The sequence below is a fragment of the Molothrus aeneus genome, chromosome 4, assembly GCF_037042795.1.
Source record: "Molothrus aeneus isolate 106 chromosome 4, BPBGC_Maene_1.0, whole genome shotgun sequence".
Lineage (NCBI taxonomy): Eukaryota > Metazoa > Chordata > Aves > Passeriformes > Icteridae > Molothrus > Molothrus aeneus.
Genome location: NC_089649.1, coordinates 62232847 through 62260182, shown reverse-complemented (window position 1 = coordinate 62260182; position 27336 = coordinate 62232847). Strand labels below are relative to the sequence as shown.

The window sequence follows — 27336 nt, the reverse complement described above, 5'->3', positions numbered from 1 at the left end:
ACTTTCACAGTGCACAGGTTTAATCTTTTACTGCTGCCTCCTCCCCACTAGCACTGAGAAGTCTGAATTGTACTGAAAACTGCACCAAAATAGCAGAGCTTAAGTATTATGCACCTGAAATCATCATATATACAAAAGTCCATCATATGTATATTTTGCTTCCAAATATTTCTACATGGAGATAGAAAGTAAAATGCTGTTATTTTTCTAATTCTACTGTCAGGCTGAAGAAAATTAAAAATTAATGAAACCTGAGAGACCACTATTTAGCATAGAAACTGCATAGGAGTAGGGTGAAGGGAGAGAAATCTCAAACTGTAGTCAGCATACTTCAGAACAGCACAACTTGATTTTTTCCATTCTATCCCAAAGAGACATTGCAAAATTAGGGACTGGACAGCATATGGCACTAATTAAGATAAAACAATGATAAGTTTCCAAATTCTTGGAGGAGAGTAAAATTTAAAATAATTTTACATTGAAGTCTTCAGAACAGCCAACAATCCTAAGGAAAGATCAGCATTACAGAAAACTATTCTAAGTCATACAGAGAGCAGAACCATACATCCCCTTCCTGCCAGAAAGGAAAGCTTGGTAGCCAGACCATCAAAAGGCTGAATGACATAGATTTTTTGAACCTAATTGTTAATTTTTTTTGTTATTAAGGAAGCATGTTTTACCATATGTCTCTTTATTTGTTTCCCTAGCTTTTGCCCAGGGGTGGTTGTATTCCACTCTTACTGTGATGCCTTTTTATCAAGGGGAGTAATTTGAGCTACATGTACACTCTTCAAGAAAAATTATATTCATTTGGTAAAGAAAGTACATACCAGATTTGAAAAAAAAAAAAAAAAGGAATTTTTTACTCACACAGATGCTTTTCAACAAATAGGTGATAACAAGTATTGCCCCACTCCTGCCCAAAATGACAATTACAGATCCTATGATAGAAAGTTGGGATAAAATGTATTCACAGGTCACTGAAATATCTACAGTCTGTCAAAGCAACTATGAAGAGAAAGCCCTGCCATCAGAAGGGTATCAGTTCTGGAAGAGCCTCAAAAAAACAGGTTTTGAGCTGATATATTAGGCCAAAATACCAAAACTTTCTTCACACCTCATCTAAAAAGCATCTTCACCATTCTGGACTGAAGCAATCAGGCCCAGAAGAGACAAACCAGTTCTGTGAGAGAGGGAGGGTAACAGTTGGCCAAAACAAGGCCACTAGGAGAGAAAAATCAGTGAGAAAGTGAAATATCCTTTTTGAAGGTGAGCTCAAGAACAGGTATTTGTTAAAACATTGTATCTTGCTATCCCTGTTCTATATGCAATAGAAGGAAAATACACCAAGGGAGAAATAGGGGGAACAGAAGCAGGAGGGGACAAACTCACACATAAACCTCCCCAGAATTTTTTTTTTTTTAATTAGCCTGAACAGAGATTCAATTGACTAATTGCCATATGATCAGTCATCTTTTCAATGAGAGGCTGCAAGCAGAGGGAGGAAAAGCCCTGAATTAACATTCTGTATTTCAGAAAGCCCCCACCAAAAAAATCAAGACATTTAAATCTTACTGTAAAATGTATTTCATTTTTGTCATCTACCCACACCCTCAAATTCTTCAGCATGTGAGATTATATTTACATTTTAGAAACTGGCCTGTATTGCTGTATTGAGTTTTTAATTTTCCCTGTTCTTACCAAATTAAAGCAGAGAAAGCTGCCTAACAATACGATGATCTTAATAAATAAATTATGTGGGAAATATTGCCTTTGTTATTTTCACACTGAAAAATATATTCCACACTGCAGAGATAATGAGGGTATAAAACATTAACACTACATTTTTCTATACCATTCTGCATAATTAACCATGCAGCTGTTCATTCATTTAGTCCCAACAACCAAATTAATTTGCAATCAGTTCACAGTGGATGCTCTGGAGCAGACTGCATGTGCTGCAGGAGCAAGTGAAGCTGCTCACATTCCACACACCACATCAGTGCACAAGGTGCTCAACTCTGAGATGCTACAGGGGGTTGCAAAATGGTATTTTCAAAGATCAGCTATGAAAAGGCACTGTGCCATCAGCTGTCTCATAGGGAAAATATGGGTATTTTCAGGTGAGCCTCATGGCGTGTCCGTGCTCTTTGATGGACTCCTGTCCTTCTCAGGCTCGAGCCAAAAACTTTAAGGACACAAACATTAAACATCCATAAACATTACAGCACCTTCCTTTTATTTGTATTAATGCAGTATTAGAGCCCCAGCACTGATAGGTATCTCACAATCAGTTCTCCAAATTATCTGTATTCCCAAGAAACAAAAGACCAAGTGAGGAAAGCAGAGTAAAGGCAGATTCTCAAAAAAAGGCCACAGAATAGGCTGGTGGAATGAAGGTGGAACCAGCAGCATCACTGGCTGCTGAGTAGAATGTCACATGTGCCTTATCACAAGCTCCCTGACACCATGACTTAACCCTTTTCAGGTTTTAAAAAGTATCCTATCCCAAGTTTTATACCTCATTCATCATCATGAAAATGCAATGAGCAATGAATCTATCTGCTTTGATTGTGGTTTCTCATTTATTTCATTTCACAGAGTGGCAAGGGAAACACTGTGAGAGAGAGAGAGAGAGAGAGAGAGAGAGAGAGAGAGAGGAAGAGATGGTGTCATTCCATCTGCCCCAGGTTATGGGCCCTGCACCTCCCTGCTGTGCCACCCTGCTGACAGTGGGAGTTAATGGATGATAATCCAGCAAGGCACCTCTGATTACCAAAAACTTGACGGCTCAACTGTTTTCATATGAACTTAGGACAGAGGATTCATGCAAAAATAAAAGCCCCAAGGTTGCTGTTCACAGTCTGCTCACACAGAAGCGTGGATCGAGGGCAAAACTTCCCTCTTTTATGCAGGGAGGGAGGGCAAAAGAAAACCACAAGCCCCATGGATAACTAATGCATAGAAAGACAGCATTTCCTGTTTCTCACCTTAAATCTCTCTGCTGAGGCTGGCAAGGGAGGCTTTTTCAATAAAATACCATGACAAAACTGAGGAAACACCAGCAAAGCAACTTTTCTAAGCATCCTACTGCTACCAACCTGCATGGGTCTTGGGAATCAAAGATCAGTTCTGTTACCATCAGTCTTGGCCAGAGTCTACTTCAAACAGAAAACTGTGGTATAATTCCCACAAAGTCTGCTGCACTAGTTAAAGGAATCAGAAATTCTATTACTTAGGCTCAAGTTACTCAAACAAGAGAAAAGGATTCTTAAGCCATTTAAAATAAATGGTTATTCTTTCTCAATAAATTGACTCACTCATTATGAGTTATATCTTGCAATGACTTAATTCATTTTCCAGATGGAGGATTAAGGGGAAAAAAAACAATCAACCTGTAAAGCAGCAAAATTCTCATGCTCCAAGATGTATTTAACATGTTCAGCCATGCTGCAATCAGCTTCAATGAGCACAAGTGTACTGCAAGAGCCCTTTCCTAACTACATAAATCACAGCTTTCTAACTGGATCTTAATTTGCATGTCATATATTCTCTATGTGATCACAAGCTAGTGCAGTAACATGTTAACATTCAAAATCATCATCATTATTCCAAGTTGTTGAAGACATGGAGAAGTAGTTGTGACACAGCACTCTCAACTGTGACCAACAGATATTCAGTAAAGAAATTTGGATAGACTTATTTGGTAGCTTTTACTTGCTTGTAGGATATGTTCTTCTCAGTTCAGACCTTCATACATACTAAGACATCAAAATAATTTTTAAATGCTAATATGGCAACATAAACCAAAAATTACCTGCTTCAGCTAAATCGCATGCCTTTTAAAAGGAAAACCTTTTTAAAGACATCTCTTTCAGAGGAGTCTACAGGTCACAACTCAGAGAACAGTCCCAAATATCCGCAGCCAAATTTCATTCCTCTGTGTAATGGCCAAAAGCTACAGCCAAAACATGGCAGGATGAGTGGAACACCAAGGCACCAACAAGGTTACTGCCACCCCACTGTGCTGGGCTTGGGCTCAGAAAGTCAATGGTAGGTCATGTGTCCATTAGAGCACACGTGGCAATAGCAGCACCCTCTGTGCTCCTGAATCAATTCCACTACCCATTAAAAATATCAATAATTGCCTCTTCAATTCCTTGCACATTCCAAGGTTTGTCAAGATATGTATATTTAATTTCCTTTACCTTCTACATATTTTTCCTTCTGATACCCATAATAAAACATTGCTGAAATGCTGAAACCCACTACATCCACTTTTTAACTATGGTTTTACAGCACATTTTATATTTCCAAAATAAATTTAGAATAAAGATTTTCCTGCACAATTCAATTCATAATGGCACACTGTTGAGTTTTAGCAAGACAATGCAAGTTACAGCAAAACAATGAAAGTGTTTGTAATACTATTACATGAATACAGAAATATGATCAAAGAGAGCATAAAAAGCTGTTGTTCAGTAAGAAGAATAAAATTCTAATTGTAAGACTGCCTTTTCAATGCTGCTCAAAACCTTTGCTCAGTGGAACAGGTGTAAATAAGGATATAATATGAGCACAAGAGAGCTGCACAGGTATAATTGAGAACACTGTAGTTTGATTGCAGAACTTGCATTACTCATGATGATGCATTAACTAGAGAAAGCACAGCTAGACATTAGATCCCAAGCTGAGTTCACTGGGCTAATAATTAGAAAGCCATTTCTTTTTATTTTTTTGACTTCGAAGGAGAAAATTTGATATGAAAATCACAGACTCAATAACTTCATCCCTTGGGGCCATTTCTACAAAGTCACTTTTCAAAGCAGAGCCACAATATAAGGCCATCTGGAAGTTCAAGTTGTTGCAGAATGCAACAGTTGCTCATTTATTAAGCAGTACTTCATACCAAAAATTTCACTGGGGCACTGAACTGTATATTGGGGGGTTTTGTTTTCCTTTTAAAATTAATTTCAGGAAACAGCTGAAATGAGTTTCACCTACAAGTCCAAAGATTTTGGAAACAAATGTCCATATTCATTTTCACACATTCTGTGAGCCATCTGGAAATTTTACTTTCCTGAGCCATATGCTGTTCACTCTATCCACCTTAAAAGAATCTCCAGCTCTTTGTAGTCTGGATTTTTGCTTTAGTGTAGGCCTGCACTCTGCAAATGCCCAAAGCCCCCTGCAGTCACTGTGCCCCAATCACTCCTGAGGGCCAGCAGGCTTGTACAAGTGAGCCTTGTCCTTGAATAGATGGCTTGTTGTGGGTGCAGACAGAAAGAGCTGTGCCACCACAGCCAGGATATTCCTGGCTCCTTGGGATTTGGCAAGCACAATGCTGTCTGAGAGGCTCTCCGACTGTTCTCACCTCTATCTGCTTCAACTTTCAACCTCCCACAGCACTTCGACTTTCCTTCCCCCTCAGGCTGATTTTGGAGTAAGGACTCCCAGAAAGCTCAACTGGGACATGCAAAAATATTTAAAGAGGTGGGGAAGTTTCTTCATTTAGTATTTCTTTAGTGAAATTATGGGGCAAAACAACCCAACATCTCTAAAAAACCTGGCATTTGTCTAGGGCTACCAACATCTTGGACTATCTAGCACTCAGCAGGCAAAGCTAAGGGGATCCAAGAGTGCAGTTAACATCAAGTAATGTCATTTGTTTTGCTGTGGTGAAGCAGTAACAACATGGTGATGCCATTGGGAACAATGGCAATTACACAGCAAGCCACTTCAGCATTACTCTATCATTACAGCTTGATAATATGCAATCAAAACGTTATTAGCAATCATCAGCAGCATCTATTATTCATTGCTTAGATCAAGCTAAGAAAGGGAAGGCTGAATGTCTACCAGTAACAGGACTCTGAGCCAGTCTAAGCACAGGGTTGGAAGGTAATTCCATGGCCACATAGTGCTGAGTCACCACTGCATAACCTTCAGAAATATTACCATCTCAGTTGTTCCATGTATAAAAATGAATAAAAATAATCATCTATATTTCCAATTTTATTAGGAATAATTAACTCAGATAAGTGGTATCATTAATTTCATAGTGGTTACTAATTCAGAGTTAAACTATTTGATTGTAAAATTTAATACTTGTATCTAAAGTTGCAGGCATTCAACAGATGCAAGGAGTTATCTGAAGTTGTAAAATATGTGCACCTACATATTTGTGCACAAATGGGCCCATAAAGCATATGAGAACACACACTCAGCCTAAATGGTCAGTTGGTTTCAGCTTCTTCATACTGAAAATATGCTGGATAAATGTGTGTGAACTCTGACACAAACACCTCTAGTATGTAAAGTATCTTCCATGTATGCACAACTTGTTGCAATAATTTTAGTATTTGAGTTGTCAGTTTTTTCAGTATGCTAATGAGCTCTAACATGACAACCAATCTGTAGTCCCAATAAGTACCACAGTTTGGAAACTCTAAAAGTAGAGCTGAAAACAATCCTCTGTTCCTTCTCAAAAAGTAATTTTAGTTTATATTCAAGAGGCAACCAATGTTACCTCTATTTATTTCCCTACCTTATTTTGAGTAAAAGAATTATATAATTTACACCTTGACAATTACTTGATAAGTAAATTAGGAAAGCATCAGAAATAGCTGACTAAAGAAGCACAATCTGGTATTTTTTAACTCCATACTTCCATCAGCATTTTATCTTCACCTCTTCAGTGCAACCAGACATGGCTATTACAAGCAAAAACCCTGTTAATAATTTCATTAACAGCACTAGTTTCCCTATTTTTTTCAACAAGGAAGAATTCTAAGTTAATTGAAATTTAGGTCTCCCAAGCCTGTAACCTGACTTATGTGGGCAGGCATAAGTTACCTACACAAACTGACAATGCTCTGCAGAGGTACAAAAATGCATCACCAAGATCCACCCACACATCTTCTTCACACTGAGTTCCCCCACCTAGGCATGTATCTCTGACTGGTGTTTTCCACCACCATTTGTATCACTCTTAAAAGTCTGACTGCAGCTCCAAAGTCACTAAGAACAAGCAAGGATCACCAGACCATCTTTTCTCATTCTTTGTTCCACTAAACAAGGGGGAAAAAGTTCTTTTGAGTGATGGGAGAAAAGAAAAGAGATGAAGTGGAAATAAGTTTTAGAAGATGAAAGACACAGTTTCAAGAAACAAAATAACTGATAAACACCAAGGTAGGTTGATTTTTACTGACCAGAAAGAGAAATTGGGATATTAACATTAAAAACTTACCCTAGTCAGAATTGATCAGCTTATAAAGTAGTTTATTTTCACTTAGTGACTAAGTCACATAGTGATTTAGATAATACGATTTCTGGTATTATCTAGCCAGGCAGCATAGGAACAAAAACATCGGGACATTTCAGGAAATAACTGGAGAGGGTCTGTTACCACTAGGGCACAGAAACAGATTAATGGCATTTCTCTGCTAACAAAAAAAACCCTCTATCATTTTTCACATATTTGTTTCATACAAGTAAGAAGAGTGCAAAAGAGAATTAAACAAAAAAGGTGAAAATATATACACTATGCATGCTGGGCAGGCTGCCAATGTGAATACAACACCCCAGTTCCATCAGCAAATGTGGGTGAAAACTGGTGAAGCTCCAACCATTTTACACAGAAGTCCCTTGACTGTAAAGGGACTTCAGCTTCATTCAGTTATTTAGTACAAATAGTGAGTTACATCTCAACAGAGAGGGGCTCTATTTGATACTTTTGCAATACTTGGTCTGATTTGCACTTTTCCAGATCCAAGCACTTTGTAACTCTTCTAGTTTGACAACTGTGTCTCTTCTATGTCACAGAGGGCAGAGATGGAGGAAGGAAGTGAGCCCAGAATATATCCAGGCATGGATCACCTAGCTAGCAACCCCTGGCACAAGTGCTCATCTAAAGCACTCACTTGCTTTCAGCTTTTCCACCCTGGTTTTAGAAACCACAGAAACATGGAATGGTTTGGTTTGAGATGGAAGGGACCTGAAAGACCATCTAGTTCAAACACTGCTGCCATGGGCAGGGAGCCTTCCACTGGACCAGGTGACTCAGAACCCATCCAGCCTGTTTGGTCAACAAGTCCCAGCCTCCATCTCTGGCTCAGCAGGTTCTGGCATCATCACATGATGAGTGAGCTCCCAGGGGCTCCCTTGACAAAGTGGATGGTCCAAGGCACCCTGATGCCCAGACCCTGGCTGGGCTGTGCCCTGTGAAATTGCAAGACGTACCCAAGGAGAGTCCCCCAAGGCCCCATCCCTGCTGCACTAAAGTGGAGCCATGGGCACTCAGCATATCCTCAAAACCTGACAGCACTGAGAGAGAGCCCTGGGGACACCTGTGCCCAGCCCTTGGGGCAGGACCTGACCTGTGCCAGTACCAAAGCATCTGGTACATCTGTTCCTTGTAAGTAAAAAGGCACGATTTCCAGATGATGCACGCTAGTATCAATTTTATTTGAATGCAGTTCACACCAGTTCTTTACACCAGCTGTCACAGCAAGGTCTGGATGACCTTGTTTTAAGTGTTTATGTTTTCCAAGGAAAGAAACATTATCTGAAGCCTGGTTTATGTTTATTTTGAAAGACCAAAGAGTTTATTTTGAAGAATCCAACTGAAAATGCTTAAAAAACTATGATAGATACTCCGAAGTATGAATTGGAAAACTTGAAATATATTGCATATGTTGTATGGGCCACTGACAAATAACAGGAAAGCAGTGTGTGCTTACGCAGTTGGGAGTATCCAAACTGTCATTTGGTTGTCTTATTTGCACAAGATGTTGGACAAAAATTAAAACAGAAACAAATGTGCAATAAATTTTGCGTCTTGCAAGTTTAAAGGATAGTTACAAATGAACTGTCACAGCCCTAAAAAGGCCAGTGTCCATTTGATCTTACTCTCTTTCCTGAATACCTCCTTCTTATAACTAGAAATACCCTTATTCTGCATGGACCACTGGCCGTGGCCAGACTGAGCACTATTCAGACACCGGTATGACAACAAGTTATGGCAGAAGCACTGTCACTGAGAAACCCCACACAGTTAAAACAATGCCACCTCTTTCAAAATAAGTTACAAGGCTGTTTTGCAGCATGTCCTGGAAAGAGACTTTTCCCACTCCCTATTCCCTTACCCAGTTCTTTTCTTGGATTGTCTCTGTAAAGGTCCTTACACTCACAGCTGAAGGCCAAGTCCCCATACAAACTCTTGGGACAGCATGAAGTCTGTAAGTACCTAAGCCATGAGGTTTTAGATAAACTATTTGTTTCTAGACCCAAAGATTATGAGCTAAATTTGAATTTAACTCTCCTGTCATTTTTACTGCTAGAGATTACCAGCAAAACCAGCAGAGCAAATACTGGTGCAGTAACACATTTATTGATAACGGTGAAATACTTTAGCTTTTCAAATGTACATGATGGGTCCAGAAAAAAAATTTGTTGTGGAAAATTTTGTACAATCTGTGCACACACAGGCAACAAGCATATTGGTATCTTAATTCACAAGTATTATGGGAATAAGAATCAGTTTAGAAATTTATTTGGATTACGATTTATTCCCAGTTGTCATAAAACACAATATAACCTCCACTGCTGGTATACTTCATCCAGACAATCCTAACTACTTCCAAAGCAGGATTATTTACTAACCTCAGTACACTACTCAAGCAGCAAGGATTCCCAAAGGACATATCCCATCACAGTAAGCATTTCAAACTTTTTGAGTAAATTTGATGCAGAATTTCTAGGCAAAGGAAAAACATGGCAACTTGCAAAGTAGCATCAAGATCAACCTTATATTCTCCATCATTCTTTGTTTCTACTGTTAAAACCATTAAAAACTCTAATTCAACAACAGGAAATGCATCCAAGGAAGAGAAGGGGTAGGAGCTGATGACAATCTGGATAATCTTACTACAACAGTATCAGTCAGCTACCAACTCAGCTCAGCAGCAGTCTGGAAAAGGAAGGGATGGATCTATTCCAAGAATGGCAGGAGTGAAGATTATAGAAAAAGCAGAGGTCTTACCTCCACAAAGAGCTCTCCAGAACTTTCCCCATGTCAGTATGATAATACTTGGTAAGGATCAGGATCACCTAAAGAAAATTAGAATAAATAGATTTAAATATGTAAACTGATGTAGAAACAGAAAACAGACATGGGCAGCATGATTTTGGGAAAAACAAAAGTGAGGCTTCTGAAAACCTGAGAAGTATTTTACCTCATTTTAACTCTTAGAGTTTTGCTTTTAAGCCTGACTTTTTCATTTCTCTTTCTGGGAAGAGTGATTTCAGTGCTTGAAGTTTTCTGCAAACCTGGTGACTGTGAAAGATTGCCCATTTCACATAAACAGTGAGTTGGAATTGTCACATAAATACCACCAGCACATGACATTCCTCAAGGAATCTTTATGACTTTCTGATTAGGAAAAACCAACCTGGTTGCTTGTTTAAATTTAGGAGGCAACTCTACAGACACGTTTTTTTTTTTAATCCAAAGTGTTAAACAATGGTGATTAACTTTGATTATCCAGATTTAAAAAAATCAGGAGAAAAACAGCTCTGGCCTTCCTTACAAAATCAGCAATGCAACTTTCATAGCTATCACTTTTCATTTCTTGAAGAATCACTTTTTCCCCTTCATGAACCAGCTCTGTGCTCAATAAATCACTCATCTGCATCAGCAACAGCCAACAAAACACACAAGCAAATTTTATCCACAAAACATCTTCATCCTGTGAAAATAGTCAGCAAGAAATATTTTTCATCTTCTCAACAAGTGACAAATTCACTGGTCAAATAATGTAAAGCACTAGCCCACAAGCAGGGTATCAAGCTCAACACTATGGTTTATGCTTGGATCTTGTACAGGTTTCTTTCATTTGCTGCCAGCCCATATTAGTGGCTCTCAGAGCCACATGCCCATGGCAGCTCCAGAGAGGCAGAACAGGCTGGTCCCCTGCACAGCTGGAGACTTTCTTTAATGTGGGGTCAAGAGCAGTCTCCAACAGCTTGGAGCAAGCTGTTATTTGACTGGCACTGCTCTGGGCTGACCACCAGATGAAATCTACAGCAAACAGCAACTGTAGGTGTTTGCTTTGATTATTCAGATAATTAAATATGCCAATGATACATTTATGCTGCACTCCATGTATGCTGGAGATTGTGAGAGAACAGAATTACAGTCTAAGGATGTTATTCCATGGAAATAATGCAGTGTTTTACAGAACTGAGGTGTAATACCAGTCTCACCCAGGGTTAGCCAAACCTAATAAATTCACAACACATATTCCTGGATGTATATTGATATAAGCAAAAGTGGAAACAATCCATAATTCACAAGTATTATTCACTCCTATGCTCAAAAGAGCCACAATTTACCAGATCGCTCTTTTGGAATTTGATTATTTATAAAAATAAAAGTTTTGGCTTAAAAAAAAAAAAAAATAGGTTACTACAAGACTTACAAAGCAAAGGGTAAGAGCCATTTCCCAAAGGAGAGTGTATCTGTGGATGAGATTCCTGGCTACAGCTCAAGCACGTTCTACCAGGTCAGCTATTTATTGTATCATCAGTGTCTTAACTACAGCTTTTACTGGTGCTTGCAGTTAAGAGGAAAAAGAAAGAAACTTCACTATTGGGAGCATCTATTGGCTCCAATTATTAAGGAAAAAGTTTCAGACTGTGCCTTTCCAAACAAGTATAATCCCTCTTGAGTCACAAAAACTGATCTGGAATTTATTTTTTTAAGAGATACAAGAATGCATACTTGGTACATGAAAATAAAAAAGAAAATACTTTAAAATACAAGAAATTATACTTTCTTTCCTTCCATTTATGTAGAAATGGAGGCTGAATCCTGAACTTGGTGAACCAACTTTCTTCATCCCTGTACATCCTAGAATTAGAAATTTTAAAATTCAGATAATTTTCAGCAATGTGTGTTGGAGCCATCCTGCCACAGGCTAAGCCAAATGTTCCATTCCTGAATTAAACAGATTAAAATCACACAGAGAAAATCCTATGGCATCATCCTCAGTCTACCTGCTTTGAACATAACCTGTATGGATGCACCAACAAAGAACCTTCCAGAAAAGCCATTTTTGTAGCTTAGGACCTGTCAGGAATGTTAAAGACTGACAGGCTCATGGTACTGCTGGCTAAAGACTGACAGGCTCATGGTACTGCTGGCTAGCTGCAGTTCACCTGAGCATGCACACACTGAACCAGAAAGGCACTGCTGTTCCACACACCTCAACTGAATGGCTTTCAGGTAACTGCAAACTGCAGTGGGGAGGAGCCGTAAGCAGTAAAACACCCTCTGGATGCTGCAGGATTGGTGCTTTAAAGTGAGTCAGAGCTCTGAAAAATAGATGTCAGTACTTTCCAATCTGACTGGTAAATTCATGTAAAAATTTAAGTTTGCACCTTATTTTGCACTTGGGAAGTAAAGAGAATGACTTAGTAGGAAAAACAAAGCCCTAAGAAGCTATCTCTGAACTCTCAAACAACATTAGCAGATTCCTGTAATGAATTAAGAAGAATGAAGCTGCTGAGGGGCTGACCATTTCATCCCAGTATCTGAATAACGGAGGCCATCTATTTAACAGATTTCACAGTACAGTCCTTTAGCCTGTGAGCACCTTTTCAGGTGATCCTGAAAACAGGATCCAGGCTGATCATAATGGCAGTTTTTCTAAATTAATAGATAGATCCAAAGAACAGAAAGAATTATTTCACAGTGAAAGCATAAAGGTCTTCAGGATCTCTGCATTCTACCCATCATTTTTAAGAGCAGAAGCCTGGTTCACTGATTTCATTTTAATGAGACTCCATAATTATGAGCATTTTACAGGCTGGATTGAAGCCAGTGGTTCATACACAGTGGTTCATACATGGCTCTCTAGTGAAAGTGCTTGGGTGGCCTGTGGTGGGGAGAGACACAGCAGCAACTGAGCAGTGATCAAGGATATGATTCTTAACCAGCTCACACTACCATCAGTCATGGACAGCTACAACAAATTTAACTTTTTTTCTCTTATTATTTTACAGCTAAAACAAATGTAGGCAATGAAGGAGAATTAAGATTTATCAGATTTTTTACTTTAAGTTGGATTTATAGGATTATCTAGAAATCTCCACTCTATCCAGACTTCCAGAGACTTGTGAATCCATTTTAAACCATTTAAACTTCACTCACAATTCTTTGAGTTCCCTCCCAGTGTATGACAATGGAGGTGACAAGAATGATTACTGTCATGTGCTAGGGGCCTATGAATACCTGATGGTGCTTCTGGACAAAAATACTGAAAGGGAAAAAAAGAAAGTGAAAACTTTCAGCTTTTACCACAAAAATGATACTCTATTACCTGCTTTTTTACCAAAGTCTTTGGTAAAGGCCTCTCCATCAAGCCAGTATTTCTCTCTAGGTGCCATGGTATGGAAGATAAATCCCTTATGAATTCTAAGAATCAAATGCAACGTGCATCAGAAGTTAGTTTTCCATGGAAGAAATACCTGGCTTCAGTCAATTTCTCTGTGTCAGGCCTTCAGAAATTTCTCTACCTCATCCTCCCCCTCCTTTTTTGGTGGGGAGAGGGATAGTGGGGTGCACAGATGGAATTCTGGTTCTCCCACATAATTCCTCAGCTTCCATAACTTCGTTCTGCCCGTGTGAATTCTCAGTAGTCTCAGCTCCAAACTGTTCTCCAAATAAAGGAGTTGGAGCAGTTTCCATTCAAAATCTTTTCTGGATATAGAGCTGTCTTCAGGGGTGCACTGGGTTTCCAGTGAATGACAGACCAGGAAAACAAATGGAAAATTCCAGATATTATTACCCATGAATAATGCAAGGTAGAATGATCTATGTTTATTCCCTCTCCTTTCCTGTTGCTCTCCTCTGAAAATGCTTTGCAGCAAGGCTGGGCTGAAAAGAGAACAACTTCACTTTACAAGACACAATGTGCTTTTAATCATTTCCTAATAAAATTTTGGCTTTAAGAAGCCCATTTTAATCCTCTCTTTTCATCACCATGTAAGCTAAGGGGGCTGAGAAGGGAAAAAGGAATGAATTCTAGATCAATCACCTTTCCTGGTGTTTATATTTTATCTTTCTCCGGAGGATTTGCTAAAGTCCTTTTCTCTTTGATAAACATCAACTTTTGGAAAACTATTTTATTTTTTCCCCATGCTCCCTCCATGATGCTTTTTTTTCATGGACCATTCTTAACAAAGATCTCTCTTTTTCTATCTACATGCATCTATTCTTTCAGATAAAGTTTTATTTGGTCCCTGAAATTTGTGATTTCAGGTTTCAGGATTTTTTTAATCTATTTAGAAGTTCCATAGCAAAAATCTCATACTTTCAAATGCACAATTACAAGTATGACTGCGAGGTTTTGTCTTTTCTCAAGTTTTTAGACATTGAGAGCATGCTGTAAGTACTTCTGGGCAGCCAGAGCTACCAGGAAAATAAACTCCTCAGACAGATTCAAGTTTCTGCAAACTTTTTAGCATCTGCTTAATTTAATTCATGTGAATGAACCCACTGAAATCCAAAGAAGTGTTTATGAGAGCCACTTAATACCCTGTATGACTGGAAAATAAGCTGCTTTTTTGCTCAAGAACAGATCCTCACTCACCTTTTCAACTATTTAACTATTCCACTGTACACCACAACTATTTTGGGGAGATCAAGAGGTTCTAGGCACATCCTATTAATTTTTCACTACCACCCCCTGTAATTCCAAAACTTTTTTGACACCTAATAATCAAAAAGCTCCCTAACAAATTATAGGCAGCCACCTACTGCTCCAATCCCTCAAGCCATTTCCACTTTTGCAGCAGCAGGCTCTTCAATCATCATGCTAAGAGCAATGTTAATTTTCACATCTCTTATTTAAAACAAAGACTCTTAAGAGAAAAATAGAATTCAGGAAATTATTAATATGAAGGCACATTACTACAAGGCTATTATATGGACTAACATACTACTCTTAATAACTACATCATAATTTGATTATGCTAGGAAAACTAAACAGAAAAAGGGCATTTAGGTTGACTCTGTTGCAGCACTATGATAAAAGGTAAAAAAGCAAACATTTAAACCATTATTTAAGCTATTAAGAATTCACTGTATAAGCTTCTACTCCTCTCTGGTAATAAAGTTCATAAAAGCAATACATGATTTAATATGAAATACTGAAAGAATTAGATTTCTATTTCTTCCAACTAAATTGTATTCGGAGACTAGAGGACTTACGGTGTATGAAGTCACTGACTATACCAGTGCACTTGTATTAAACATTAGCAATAATTCCATACAGTGAATTAATTCATAATTCAAAGTAAGACACAATAATGACTCAATTCCTGTTCTCTAAGAGGTATTTCCATCCACAAGAGCTGAATATGTGCATAGTCTTAAAAGCAGTGGTTGTGATTGCTTCCAGATTCCAAACCATTTTAAACACAGTACTTTGCACATTGACCCTGAAAACATTCATACAGAAAAGTAACTTTAAGATATCAAATAGATTTAATCTACTGTCTAGCACAGAACAGGATTATCCTCTGTTAGCTCTGTACAAACACAGGACAAAAAGACAACCTACCGCCTTCAGGAGCCTACAGTTCAAGCACAGAACACAAGAAGTCTTCAACACCATCACCATCAACCATTACCGGCTCATGCCAGATTTTCAATACAAGCTCCTGAGAAAATTATGTTTCTGTGATACCACTCCATATGTATGACTCTGTATATGTATGGGTTTGGCTCCTCATCCCCACTTTTTAATTCTAAATCCAGTGACTGATTTCAATCATATTTAACAGAGAAGTAGATAGCCATATGGCTGAAGTAGCCACATCAGTTTATACCACAAGTCCATGGCACAGATGCATCTAGAACAGCAATAAACAAAAAACTACAAAAAAAAAAAAAATGGGGAAGGCATATAAATAAAGATGCTTCCCAAATCTATTTTCCTATCTTCAGTAATTTGTAACTCGGGCAGCTGGGCTGCTAGTAGAGTTGTTAGCAGCTGGCTGCTGGATAAGCACAGGTTTCTGTGGTACTGCCTGACCCACCCACACAAAAACAGAGACTGTTATTATATAACTGTTAATGATCAGACCCCAAAAATCAAAGTTTATGCAGAACTGGTCAGCCAATGTGAACTGCTGCTACTTCAACATATTCACATTGCTGTTCCTTTCTAGAACCAGGAGGTGCAGGTCCAAGATTTCTGGGCATGCTGCAGATGCAGAGCTTGCTCAAGCAAATGGTAGGGAACTCAGTCTGAATTATTAGAATCAAATCTGCAGCTTTGGAAACTGTCTAACATTTTAACTATTTGTTTAATTAAACTTCCTGTTCTTTTTCAAACAGCTCCAAACAATGTCACCTCTGACACAAAAATCTCCGGTTTTCTGTCATTGCCTTTTACTACACAACCAGAGGAATTTTTAGGTTTAAATATTTAACATAGCATTTGATAAGTTCTTAAAACCACATTTGCAAACATGCCAAGAGAATAAATTTCTAAAAGATGAAGTAAGGATTTTTTTTCCTGTCTCTCTAGTCCCCTAATTGTGATTCTTTTTTAAATATGGACTAGCTTTACTTATCTTCCCTACTAATGTATTCTAAATTGAATTAGCAATCCTTCCTGCAGAACCAAACTTATTATGTGAATATTCTTTTTCATTCCCATGAAAATTCAAGAGGAAGCAGAGCTAATATCGAAAGATGGCATATGTAAAACATCTTTAGTCTCTTCCAAATATTTCAAGAATTCAATATTATAAATAAGCTGTTTACCTCCATCATCACTATTATATAGCTATTCACTACCAGAAAAGAAAAATCAGATTTTAAGTGCAGTTTGTGAAATATCCCCAGTCTCTCATTTAGTGTTACAGCCCAATAGTAAAATATAAAAATTGAAACAGCTTCTAATCTGCATCACTAAATGCTTTCTCAAGGCCTGAGCTTTTTAAAAAAAAAAAAAAAAGAAAAACATTTACATATAAAAATAACTAGGCTTTTTATTTTAAAAATGAAATTATTATGCAAGACATATGGAAATACCAATAGAGGAGGATACTACAAGCTGAGAAAAGCATTTCTTTGACGCAGGGCTGTGGGCAGACGTGTTCATATTGGTTACTCTCCCTCACAGCCGCTCTGTTTTCACCAGAACCACAGGATTAAGCATCATTGGACCAAATAACATCATATTTACCAGAGGTTTCATCAACCTACAATGACCTCAAAATAACATTTAATTATTTCTGAAATGGCTGATGGTGTTCAAATGAGACCTAATTGTCTACCATAAAAAGGCTTTATAAACACTGTACATGGAAGCAAGGACTTTGATACTTCATAAAGATCAGTCAAAGAACCACACTGTTTAATATCCTTCTTCATAATGAATAAGGGCTGAAATTTGTATTAACTGAATATTAGGTTCCTGAGTTTGTTCTGTATGAGTGAGAAAGATAAACAAAGGAACATGGTCTGCAGAGTGGAACATGGGCACACTCCTACCTGAAAGGAGTTCTGCCAGGACAAACATGCTAAAGACCAAGGCAGTTCTATTACAGTGACAGAGTGATGCTGATGAATATTTCAGTCAGAAGACCAGAGAGAAACCAGAGGCAGATGCAAAACTTGTTTCACACCCTTTGTGATGTGGACCCTGTATGTTGTACTAATCAGCATTTACATGGTCAGGGATACTTTAACTCTGCTTATTCTAAATTGGAAAATGACGCAAAAATAGAGTAAGGAGGATTAAATGGAAAGAAAAAAAATTCAGGTTGTCTAGTAAAACAGGAATAACCCAAAACAGATCTGGGGCTGATACTCAAGATCCTGTCTAACAAAAGTCCCTGAGTCTCCCAGCTTGATCACCCTTCCAGTGAGGAGTGCCTGGGTGCCTCCCCAAAAAAGGATCATACTCTGCAATTTCACACAGGGATAGACAAGGCCCAACATTTTTCCTGGGTGGAAGTCAGTCTTTCTAGGACTACCTTTCATTTTAACTGTTTCATCTTACTTTTCTTGTTAAAATAATTAATTTCAGAAGTACCAACACACTGCCCCTAGCATAATGTGAGAGGGAACCATTCCCACTCCAATGCCAAGCCTGCCTGCTCCCCATGGCCTCATCCACAATAAACTTGGAACACCTCAAATGGCATTAACAGAATTCAGCTACTGTAAAATACTGGGAATGAACCCCTTTGAGAAGAAGGATGAAAGCACATTCATCTTCAGCATTATTCCTGAAGCAGCAGAACTTCATATCCGTGCCAATGGAAAGGGCGTAAAGGAGCAGAGGGAACATCCAAGTGGGTTAGGAGACTATTAGAGAGGGCTTGGGAGCAGTTGGGAAAATTGGTCAAGGGCCAAATACGTCAAAGAAAACATTGGAAGCGACTGAGGGAGTGCTGGAAAGTTCTCCACATTCAGTCTGAAGCCAAACCAGGAGATTTCCAATCTGTGAGCACTGAGTTTTTGCCAGCTTTTTGTGTTCCCTCACCCAGCCTCTGCCCTACGCGTCCATTTCTTTAAGAGCCACGGGGACATAAAAAGGCTAAGTGGAATTATATGGCATTATCTGTGAAAAGGAACAGCTCTTTCACCACATCATTTTGGATCCCTCTTGTCATATAGACACTGTGCTTTAGTTTAACCACTATGAAGTATAATAACATCATCAGTCATCTTAGAGCCAGGCTTCAAATTAACCTCGCATTCCAATCTCAAACCTCTAATACATTTTAAATGACCCTCAGATCAAGTAGATACAAGCAGGGAAAGATTGTAGGCCCTGATAAATGAGATCTATATTTCTTTATTTTACTCCAGTAAAGACTTAGGTATTCAACAGATTCTTTAGAGACAGTTTTTGCATGTCAGCATTTAATTGGCTGTAGCTAGAGCTGCAAAGCAGTTTCAGTCACAAACCCTTAATGTGAAATTCTCTCTCTTAAAGACTGATGTTTTTCATGGTTGGTCTCTCCCCATGATCACAGATTGGTTTAGAAATATGCTAAGTACGTCTTTCTTCATGTTATGAGCACTACTGTTTTCTGTCTTCATGGATTTAAGGATAGATCCAATAGTTAAACAGCACAAGAAGTGGAAGGAAAATATTTTAAATTCATGCCTAGAACTCTTTTGAAGAGTTACCTCTACACTTACACCTTCTCATGGCTCTCTTCTGTAGAAATGTGGTAATTTCAGTCTTCTCGTGCCCCCTTAACATAATGTTTATTTTACAGTTGAGAAATGGAGACAGATGTATTACCCTGGTTTATCCCAACTTTAGGATAGGAAAAGAGAGAGATACCTCTAGAGATCAGTTTTGCCCACCTACATGTAACAGTTCTTTGGAAGTACTGTGTTTCCTAGTGATTTATCATACTGAGGACCTACACTTCCAGCTTGACCCTCTCAGAAAGATTGGATGAATCCCTGTCTAAATAAGCTGCATGAGAAGTCCAGGCAGAGCAGAAAACATCATATAAAGTGAGAACAAACGGAGAAGCAGGATCAACAGACACATCTAAATTCCATATGCCTAACCCCAAGGATCTTCTTTTCTCATCCATGATGTTGCCAGACCCAACTCCCACACCTACCAAAAGCTTTCAGGGTCCCAAGACCCTTTCCCTTTTCACTGCTACCCACAGCACACCCACATGTGGAGCTAGAAGGTCTGCAGTAGTTATGTGCTTCTGTATCACCAATGTCCTGACATGCAAGAGAAACTGTGCCAAAGAGGCAACATCTTTATTATGGAAAAAAATCTTTCTTCCCTTACCTCCTAGAGAAACAAAGGAAAGAGTTGAAGAAATTTGATATATGAGATATATCATCTCAGAAGGTGCAGCAGACTAAATTTTTTAACTACTAAAAAACCCCATATTTCATTTCTTCAAAATGGTAGGTATGACCATGATATAATTAATTCCAAGGTTCTTTACCACAGAACTTTATACTATCAGACAGTTAAAACTTTTGTACAGTGTACATGACATTTACTGTTGTCCTCCATTATATTGAGCATCTCTCTGGAACTGCTATTTATTTTCCAATCATTTTTCCTAATGAGTTTATTCTATATTTGAATTACAAATGCCTGTCTCTATTTATATTTTATTTCTGAAACTTAAGAGAATAGTCTTCACTGTTTACCAGTCAACAGTCTTTTTCTTATGGAAATTAACTTATCCCAAAACAAAGAAAAAAAATCTGAACATTTAAATTCTCGCAAATTGCTTTTCCTCAATTTAGGGGTTTAAGTGATGCCATGACAGGAAGACAGTAATAGCCAGAGCTCAGAAGCTACAATCCAAAACCAATGGCAGCTTTTCAGCTCAATGTTGTTCAGCAAATTGATGTTTTTGTTGTTCCCTCCTCCCCCTTCCATAACCATGCATTACTCAGAGTGTAACCCAAAGTCTGAACCAATTAGAATCTGGATTAAGCCCATTCTAGACACAGGAAAAATAAATCAGATCTTGAAATTTCTTACATGAAGAGAAGGATCCAGTTTTGATGAAACCTGTCTCACCCATTCTGTGCACAGGAAAAACAACCACATTGTATTTTCCACTAAATGCAGGTAATTGTACAAATTTCTAACGTTAAATGTCAAGTTATAATGGACATGAGACCACTGCAAGAGAATAGCTAGAGCAAAACTTAAAGATGCAAGCTTTTTCACCATACAGTGTGAACTTACACTGCCTAAATAGACATTTCTTGAAGTAAAGTTCACTCACAATGTACAAGAGAAAGCAAGCAGAACTAACTACTGGAAATTACCTCCGACCTATTATGTCAATCCCTGATCAACTACACACATTGTTGTTATTTTTTTTAATACTGTATTTTGCAATCATTTTATAAGATTAAAGGCCACAGGAAAAATGCATTACCCATATGTCTAAAACAACATTCAATTACTTTCATTTCCCCACTTTGGAAGGAGAAATAGCTTTTCATCAGTAGAAATTATTTTCCAACCTCTCCCAAGTCTGTCATCATCTTAGACAAGGCAGTAGCCCTGTATTTTTCAAAAGCAAATAGAAGGAAGAAGATTTCAGTGCAGCCCAAGAAATAGCTGCAGAAGATTATTTTGTAGACACACACAGTAAAATGAATAAAACATCTGTTCAAGACCACTCAGCCACCTCCTGAAGACAGAAGCATGTCAAAACTGACCAAGTTTTAGGGGGGAGAAAAATAACCCGAAAAACCTTCTATCTTCCCTGCCAATTCTTCCATGAATTGTCTTTTTCCAAATAGAAGACCAGTGGCATTTCTTCAGGAAACAGAGTATTAAAAATAAGGAAACTAAAGTTTTTTTAAGCTCAAATTTGACTTTTAATAGTCATTTGTACCAATGGTAACTCAACAAAAATGTTTGGGCATGATATAGGAAAAATAGAGAGCAAAGTGGCTCAGGCTTTCTTTCTGAGACTTAAAATGAGCAAGGATAACAATCACACTAGTTAATTAATAAAGTATCCCTATTACTGCTATGTGAAGAGAGAAATTAAAAATGTTAAAGCCCAATGTTGGGAGATTTTAGCTCAGTCCAGGGATTTTCTACCTGTGTTCACAAACTGCCCAGCTCAGAGCACTACCCACAGACACTTAAGCAATTTCTGGGGCATTGATTCCGTATCAGCAGGGAAAGAAATCAAGTCCCCTCAATATTCCCTGGTCTGGAGAAGGTGAAAGAATTCTTTAATCTTTGTGACAACAAATTGACAGCAAGTTACCTGAATTTGGTTTTTTTTTTCTTTTTTTTGTAGATTATCTATCCCTTCTTCAAATCAGAACACAAACAGCCTGAAGTGCATTTCTCAGGAAGAAGGCATAATATGTACACCTCTTAACCAGTTGTGCTTATTAACTAAGTTACCATTAGATGATGATCCAAAAATATTTTCCCAAAAGAAAGAAGAGATCCAGTTTATGGACATAAAGGTCAGGGGACTACAGTGACGAAGTAGAAATTATCCAATATCTGGAAATAATATATTGGATAATATATATCCAATATCTGCAAGTCCTCCAGGAATAAAATAAACAGGCAGTAAATGTGCTATCAGAGAAATGCATCAGCCAGGAAGGGGGAAGCAGATACTCACATAAATTCTGTTTCTTGGTTTCTATTTTAACTAAAGCAGTGCCTATTTTCTCAGTGAGTTAATCTATTTGGAGATCTATCAGTCCCTAAGGATTTTTTACTCCTCAGTGCCTTAAGAAAAATAGCTTAGAGAAACATGCAGGGTCTCTGATCACAGCTCAGGCAAGTTTTTGTTTTGATTTTAGCATCCTGGTATCTAGGGTTGGCCCTCCTTCCCTTCTCTTTATTTTTTTTTTTATTTTATTTTCTCAGAGCAAAGAATACTAACAGTCTGTGGCTGTGCATGACTGGCTAACACAGAGACAGACAGAGATCTGCAAACTTCAGTCCCAACTCCCCAGGTCCAGAAACAGCATTATGGATAGGTAATAAGAATTGTAATCTGAATTTTGAAAAATGGATTTGTGTCCAAAACCAAGAGTAGTTGCTAATTCTTTCTTTTACTTAAAAAGAAAAAAACAACTTACCTACTCTTCCCCCCACAAATCAATGCATTATAGATACATTTCTCTGGATCTGTCTTTAATTATTAATTACCTTTCACCTCTGCAGTGACTCTCATGGTTATTTCACACTGATAGACCAGAGAAAAGGGTCCATCCCACTGCAGCTAGAAGAGAGGTAGGAAGATGGACAAAAGCAAAAAGGAGGGGGAAGGTGGGAATTGGCAAGCTTCCACGACAGTTTGTTTATTTTAGTTTCCAAGATTATGAAAATTTTATTTTCAACACCAAAGGAAAAAGGCAGAAATAAAAAATTAAATAACTGCCTGGAGCTAAATGTTTCCTGCTTAGAATTGAGCTGCAAAACTGTAGAAATAGATATTTCTGCAATTATAACCTTAATTCTAATAGTGTTTGATACAGTGAAATGTAACAGTCCTCATAGCAGGTAATGGGAGATAATGATCACAAAGCCAAATGTTTTCTGGCTAAATTCATAACGAATCCAAGAGGATAAAGGCTACAAAGGAAGTGTTCCTAGGGTGGGAGGGAAGGTAACGCTTTCCTGAACTAAAAAAGTACTTTTGCTTCCTGGCAGTGGTTCTTTTTTACTGCAAAGTGAAGAATTCCTGTACTCAGGCATCTCAGAGACCCTGAAAGGCATGTGCAGCTTTTAGGTTCTCTAAACTGTAGGTTCTAGCTCCTAAGATGCACTTGTAGTTTAACTTACCCTAAAACTGTTTGTATTTTGTGTAAGACATGGTGATTGTTCCTGAAGATTTATGTGTCAGAAACATTCTGATTTATCCCAACTGATTAATCTGATATTTTGCTCTTACATTGGGATAGGAAGACAGGGACAAAATCCCCATAATCAAGATTGCCATGACTCAGGCATAAGGAGAAGATGGTGTCCCTAAGCAATGAGGCAGGTTCTCTCTGTCCATTCTCCTCTCCTCCTACACTTCCAGACCCAAATCCATACAAATCAGAAACATACTTAAAGCACATTGCACAAAATGCAACTATCTATACTTTTAAAAATATACTGCTCCTACCTCTTCCTCTAGCAATGAGTTCCACATTTATTTAAGCAACCAAGCAAGTAATGATGACTTATTCCTTCAGTAAATTTATCTACCTTCGATATTTATCTATGGGATCATGTCATGTGCTTTTACAGAAGATTAAAAGACCTCTTCTGACAAATATATTTTCCATAAATAAGTACTTACACACAGTAATCACATTGCTTTTTGACCTTTTCTCTTTGATAAGATTAATGACTGGCCTCCCTGCAATTCACCTCATAAAGCTTACTTTTCAGCATCTGGATGATTTTTTTTGGGTCATCTCCCTCCTCCCACCCCTCACCCCTTATCTTCAGAATGTATTCTCCAGAATTGAGGACATTTCTGAGGTGACAATACCAGATCTGAGCAGCAGCAGCTACCAAAGGCAAAGCCAAGAAGCCAAGTTGATTTTCTTACTTGTTCTTGATATGCCCTTTATGGCCAGCCCACAAACAGCTTTACAGGAACCTCACCACAGGTTTCCAGGAACAGAGATTGTGGGATAAGCCAGCATAGTTCTGCTATTGGAAAACTAACTTAAACCAGTTTGTTCTTCTTTCCCCTAAAAGTGAAAGCTCGCTTGGCAAGTATGCCTAATAAAATCAGGCCATGCAGAGGAGGAACTAAATGAATATACATATACATACAAAAATAATCAGCATTTTTTCAATTACCCCACCAGGTTCTCCCTGAAAATTCAAGAACTTTCTAAACCCAGACATTATTCATCTCTCAGACTCCAAAGAGCTGGTTTTAATCTGTCTCCTCTTGCTTAGCCTTAGGCTTTGTAGACCTACACCTACACCTCCAGCAATAATTATTCTAACTAGTCTGTGCTTCCCTGGGCTAACTGCCAGCAGAATTCAATGATCTTCTGCAGAAGAGCAAGCAAGTTTGTCAAGAAAAAGTCTGCAGCTGGAGACAAGGAAAAAGAAAAATGAAAGCAAGAACATCTTCCAGGTCCAGTTCACAAATACATATATAGGACAATATCAGCATCAAGAACAAACCTCTTGAGCTCTCTTTCCCATCAATTCAGTTGATTTACTCATTGAGGAAGCTACCCCTAAAAACCTTACATTGACTTCAGGGTTGCTAATTCCCAAAGCAGCCTTCCATCCTGAAAGCCTTATATCTTTGCATGTGCAGCTCTCCATCTGTTTCCATAAAAGTGAATTTTTGAATTTTCATCTAATCAACCATTTCAGATTATGTTTGCAACAACCTTCATTATTTTAGTGATTTTTGTGCTATCTACAAACTTATCAGCAAATTCATGTCACTATCCATATTGGTGATTGAAAATATGGAAATACTGACTGGCACTGGATTCAGAACGAATGCTTAGAAAATAAGTTAATGAGTTTTCACAAAATTGTGAATTATGTCCCCACTGCTTCCTCAAGGGAGATTTTCCCTCTTTCCTGGCACTTGCTCCAAATGGACTATTCCAGCTTGTGGAAAACATGCTCTGACTTCTGTAGCTGACAGACCTGCCTTGGATCGTAAACACCCAATATCCTTTTTTCAACACTAAGCCATCATTTGAATTCACAGCTTTTAAGGAAACACCATGTGTTTCAACTGTCATATTTACCCAACACTAAAAAGCCTACCAGGAAAAATAAATTTTATTCTCATAGTGCAATGCATTACATTCCTAATTGCAGAACTGGAAACAGTCAAAAACGGAAACTGTTCCCTGCATGACATCATGCTCAGCACTAAAGTGGCTCCAGTGTTTCAGTGAGCAATGTGCCAAAAGACACTCTCACTCATCTCTCTGCAACTTGCTTCTTTGTCACGTCTCCAGGAAAATCAAGCTTTAGAATTTGTAGTTCATATCAGCGCTATAACTGAGCACGCTCTTCTTTCAAACCGGGCTTCTTCCCTGTTTTGGTTGGTTTTCCCCTCAGAAATGGAATAAAATGTGCAAAGGCAACAAAGATCTAAGTAACTCATTCTTCCTGGTTGTATTCAGCTTCTCATGACAAATCTGCTGTATAAACTATGTCCCCTCACATCCAGGTAGGTGTGGGGATCCTCTCATTGATATTTATCATTCAGGAATTCCCTACAACGGCAACATACACAATCCAGAATACTGTGTCCCTCTTTGGGACCCTCTGCAACAGACTGACAGCCTGGAGCAACTCCAGTAGAGAACCATGATGAGAGAGCTGAAGCACGTGTCAGAAAAGGAAAAGTAAGGTGGCTCCATTTGTCCAGTGAAGAGAACACTAAGGCAGCACCTTCCACTACCTAAAGAAAAGAGAGACAGACTTTTCCCAGGTCTGAGAACAAGAGAAATAAAACCACAAGCTGGAGGGTAAATTCCAGGAGGATATAAAAAGAAAAATAATTGCACCCTGAGATTGATTATGTAGTAGGTCACCCAGTGAGGCTGACAAATCTCTAACCTTGGTGTTCTCAAATTATACCTGAACCAGACAGACCCTTAACAGCTTCACCTCACCTTTGATATGGGCCCTACCTTGAGCAGGGAGCTGGGCCAGATGACCTCCAGATGTTCCTCCCAACCTCAATTACTCTGTAATTCCATGCTACATGGATGGCTTAAATTAATCTCACGTGCCTTAATGTATTATGTGAATATAATATTTTAAGAGTTGTGTTCATCAAATTTCTAAGTCCAAAAATTTGCAGGAAGCCAAGTATATTTTAATATCATAACCACTTTCCTCACTTTGTAAGGAAAACAATTTTTTTCTATCCTTTTAATAATGACTTCATAAAAAATACTTGAATAATTTTTAATTTACCAACTTTCTCTCTGCTGCTGCAGTTAGCTGTTATCACTATGATAAGCACACAGTAAAAAGTATTGGTTTTCTTAGACATAGCAAGTTCAGACATAGGATGGCTACTCAGACTTAACAATTTCTAACTCAGTTTCTAGGCATAATTCATGGTCAGAGTACATCACTGGGTTTCAGCTCTTCTTTGCCTTTGCTGTTTTCCTATCCTTTTTTATTATCACATTATGGCAACAGTAACACTACAGCTACAATAACCTAAACCCATTTAATAATACTAAGTAGGAATAGACTCACTTACTAAGGAGTATGATGAATAACAGCCTCTTCCTCCACAAAAATTATTTTCTCTAGTATGCCAATGGTTGTACTCAGTTGAGGTAGGTCAGATGATCCCACTGGGGTCCCTTCCAACCTTACTCCTTCTGAGATTCTCTGATTGGGTGCCAGTCATTGGACAGGTTGGTGGCAGAGCTGGGACCAGAGCCAAGGACACCTCCTTTACCACTAGACCAGCAGCCTTCACACATTTCAATATTTTTTTCCAGTGAGATACTATAGCTTATTTATATATATGACTAAATAAATCAATAAATAACAACAACAAGCTTTAATATTTTGTGATATTAAACAATATGAATTATGGGGTATTTGTTATACACGAGCAAGTATATTTTAAATTGTGATGCTCAGAGTTGAACTAATAATTTTTCCCAGAGAAGGAACAAGAAAAACTCTCAGTGCCTTCCCAAAATACTGTTATACACACTCTTTGCTAAGTAGGGGCACTTGATACCAGTGATACACAAAAGATCTTCCAATACACAGTCTATAAAATATTTCAAAATAT

The 27336-nt window shown here is 38.2% G+C and overlaps 1 protein-coding gene across 3 annotated transcripts in view; it reads right to left on the bottom strand.

The window, feature by feature from the left end:
- SORCS2 (sortilin related VPS10 domain containing receptor 2) overlaps nucleotides 1-27336 on the bottom strand; it is a 537400-nt gene that overhangs the window by 352910 nt on the left and 157154 nt on the right. For all 3 annotated transcript variants that reach the window (XM_066548660.1, XM_066548659.1, XM_066548661.1), the window contains exon 2: nucleotides 10043-10110. In XM_066548660.1, coding sequence (XP_066404757.1) covers nucleotides 10043-10110 — 68 coding nt within the window. The remainder of the gene's footprint in view (nucleotides 1-10042; nucleotides 10111-27336) is intronic.